The 3348-nt window shown below is 40.9% G+C and overlaps 1 protein-coding gene across 1 annotated transcript; it reads left to right on the top strand.

Moving 5' to 3' along the window:
• Positions 1–265: 265 nt before the first annotated feature.
• Positions 266–3038, top strand: LOC128170176 (uncharacterized). Its single transcript, XM_052836113.1, has 2 exons — positions 266–298; positions 562–3038. Exon 2 carries the CDS (start codon positions 653–655, stop codon positions 1928–1930), a length of 1278 nt encoding a protein of 425 aa, XP_052692073.1. The 5' UTR covers positions 266–298; positions 562–652; the 3' UTR covers positions 1931–3038.
• Positions 3039–3348: the final 310 nt, after the last annotated feature.

Consider the following 3348-nt stretch of genomic DNA (forward strand, 5'->3'; position numbering starts at 1 on the left):
TTTTTTGTGGGTATTTTTGTTTTTATTTTTTTTGCTTTTCTCTGCTTTATCATAAAGATATATAAAAAAAACTACGTACATGTCACAAGCAATATTTGCCTTCTCTATTTATCTTGTATTTTAATAGATTGGGTAATCATTGTCAGGGGCGGATACAGGATTTGTAAATGGGGGGGGGGGGGCGTCCACTGGACACAAGAAGCCAGAAAATCGTCAATTTCTGCCCCAGCGTCACAGTTAGCTCAAAATAAACAGCACACTATATATTACATATCTTCGGATATTAACTTTTTTCTGGGTATGTATAGCAGGTTAATTTTTTGTTCTTTTTTGAAAATCAAATTTTACCTTCTGAGAAGTTTATATTCTGCATTGATAAAGAATTATTATAGATATACTAGAATTTCAAGTTAATCTATGAATGCTCCAGGCAAGCACATAGACACAAGGTACGTGTATATTCTATTTATCGCACGTCAGTCGACAAGGTGTACTCGCAATTAAGTGTCACGTATACATGTATATATTAAAAATTTACAACATTCTCATATATATTTACAGCCATATACCTGACCAAATGACACTGGGGATCAGAATAGAAGAGACAGAATGATCTCTCTGGGCAGAAATAGCCGGCAATGCTTCCGGTAACATGACTTCGATCACCGCACAAAACGGGACGACGACGCCATTCTACATCCGGCCAGACAACTCGCTTCCGGTCCAAACCCGGGACACCTACCTCTTGATCGCCACCTTCGTCTCCGTCCTCATCATCATGGGAATCGTCATCGCCTTCATTAACCGGAAGTGTCGTAATTCCTTGTCAAGGGCCAGGTTTCGTCTGCTCCATCTACGTCACCATGACGCGCTGACGACGGGACGCAGGAGGAGACAACTCCGGTCTACAGAAGTACCGGCCCCTCACGTTCACAGTCTGCATGACCCCAACAGTCCCGTGTACAGCAAGGAGGTCAATGTATCCGTGACGCCGCACCCACAACACAGACCCAGCCGTGGGGAGAGAGCGACCGGATCCTGGGACTCCGAGCACGAGTCCGGAAGCTGTATTAGCTATGTGGATCCGGATTCTGGGATATCTGTTGTATCCAGTAAAACTGGAGGGTCGAACTGTTCTATGGCTGGCTATCGCTCAACGCGTGACAGGACACGGAAAAATTGGGAAACACCAGCAGGAGTGGTTCCTTCTCCCGGTAATCAGCTGGTTAAAGTCCTGATGCCGGAGAAATTGATCAAAGACCCCCGTCTCATTACGTCATCCGATGTAAATCGTCATGTCAACAGCGCTCCAGAACTTACAAAAAACAAAACGCGCGTTCGTAGCTTTGGACCACAGCACAAATTAACGAGAATGAAAATCTATAGTGAAAACACCCAGGGACCACGAATTATAGGAAGTGAACGATTGGGTGAGATAGACCAGCATTCATCCTTCGATGTGATCTCAGTAGACAGCAGTGAAATGTCTTTTGATGAGAATTGTAATAGGATTCAGTATAAAAATGTAAATCAAACGGTACATGGTGACCAGTATTATTACGAATTTAACTCAAATTATGGACCAGCGACACAGCGAAATGCAAATCAAACAGATTCATGGAGAATTAAGACCCTGAAACACAAAGTGAGTGTCCCCAAACGCATGTCGTCCACCTGTCACCCGTCCGGCGATGAATCAGTGTCATGCAACTCCCCGCACCTCTCTGCCGTCACCCTTGGAGTGGGTGGGGCTCTGTACAGACAGCCAGAGACCAGGGCGGGGGTGGGTGGTGATCTGTACAGACAGCCAGAGACCAGGGCGGGGCTCCACGGTCTGATCCCCTCCCTAGAGGATTTCGTTGACTTCCTACAGGAAAGACGACGAAAGCTGTCCTTCACAAACACAGAGGGACAAGATGATAGGTTTTGATACTATTGTCACTGATGCACGCCTACAAAGAACAAAGTGACCAACAGTGAAAAATGGCATTACTTTATACGTGTTTTAAAACCTGTTACTATGGGCGTTTCAATTTAAATCAGTTAAATATACCAAAACATGTACTCTAAAATTAATAAGTTGTACATCAGCCAGTAGTAGTCCACTTTCTCTTAACCGAAAACAGTTAATTTTGATTTAAATGCATGTCATACACAGTGTTTGTCATAATAACGTATCACCTATACTGTTCAGGAAAATACAAATTAGTGTCGTTTAAAACAATCTCGAATTTCGTCACTTCCTGCAGAGATCTTTACAGTTATAAGGCATTTAATTTGATAGCCAAAGATTCGACTGATTAAAAACACTAATTTGGGAAGCGCATTTGCTTAGGGCATTCATAGCTAAACGGTGTACCTTAACTTTTGAAACACCTCTTAAAAAGCTATGTTTCCATTGCAATACAGTTATGTGTTGATAGTTCAATACTATATGTTGAACTTTTGTTGTCATTGCAATTTAAGTTATTGTTTAAAATTTTAAAATGTACTACATGTATAATATTGACTCGTGTACGAAAATTTACTGAGTAATATTTGGTTAAGACATGTCTGGTAACATTTATATCATTCAGTTAGCAACGATTTCGGTGAAAGTCACCCGACAAGCATCATATACCGGTATATATATATTCACGGTGTTGATACTGTTGTTTGTACAGATAGTTTTGATGGCGAAGAGAAGGGTTCCGGTAAGGTGAAGCCCGAGGGGAGGGCGGAGAAAAGTATGTTATCATATTGCCCTTTCATCGCTGAAAGATATTCAGGGAAAAAAAATCATAAACTTAACTGGTGCCAGGAAACTTTTCTTTATTCAAACTGCTCAAAAATCAAGATATTGTTTCAAATCCTTATATCCGTGATTATTTGCACGCATGCATGTTAATACTGAAACTGCTCATTTATTCATTGATTTTCTATGTATGTCATAACTAACATGTTCCGTTGTTACCTTTATAAGCTGTCTTATACTGTTATCACTGTTATCGCAAAATGATTACATGCAAATAAAAAGACAGCTACAAGCTGTTTGTCAATTCATGGGTTTTTTTTTTTCATTTAGTCATGCATGCACTTTAGCGATTTAGCGACCCACGTAGTTAAAATAAACTGAATCTCTCACTGTTCACTTTAATAAAATCCCTCACATCGTGAAAACCTACAGAAGCTTGACCACATATACCCATCTCTCAACAAAGATGGAGCTTGTACATGTAGACTAATAACCGCATGCAGAGTGTCGATGAGATTCCTGACTGTTCAGTTTTATTAAATCCCTCACTGTTCAATGTCATTTGATCCCCCACGGTTCAATGTCATTAGGTCTCCCACGGTTCAATGCCATTT

The sequence above is a fragment of the Crassostrea angulata genome, unplaced genomic scaffold (genome assembly GCF_025612915.1).
Source record: "Crassostrea angulata isolate pt1a10 unplaced genomic scaffold, ASM2561291v2 HiC_scaffold_377, whole genome shotgun sequence".
NCBI lineage: Eukaryota > Metazoa > Mollusca > Bivalvia > Ostreida > Ostreidae > Magallana > Magallana angulata.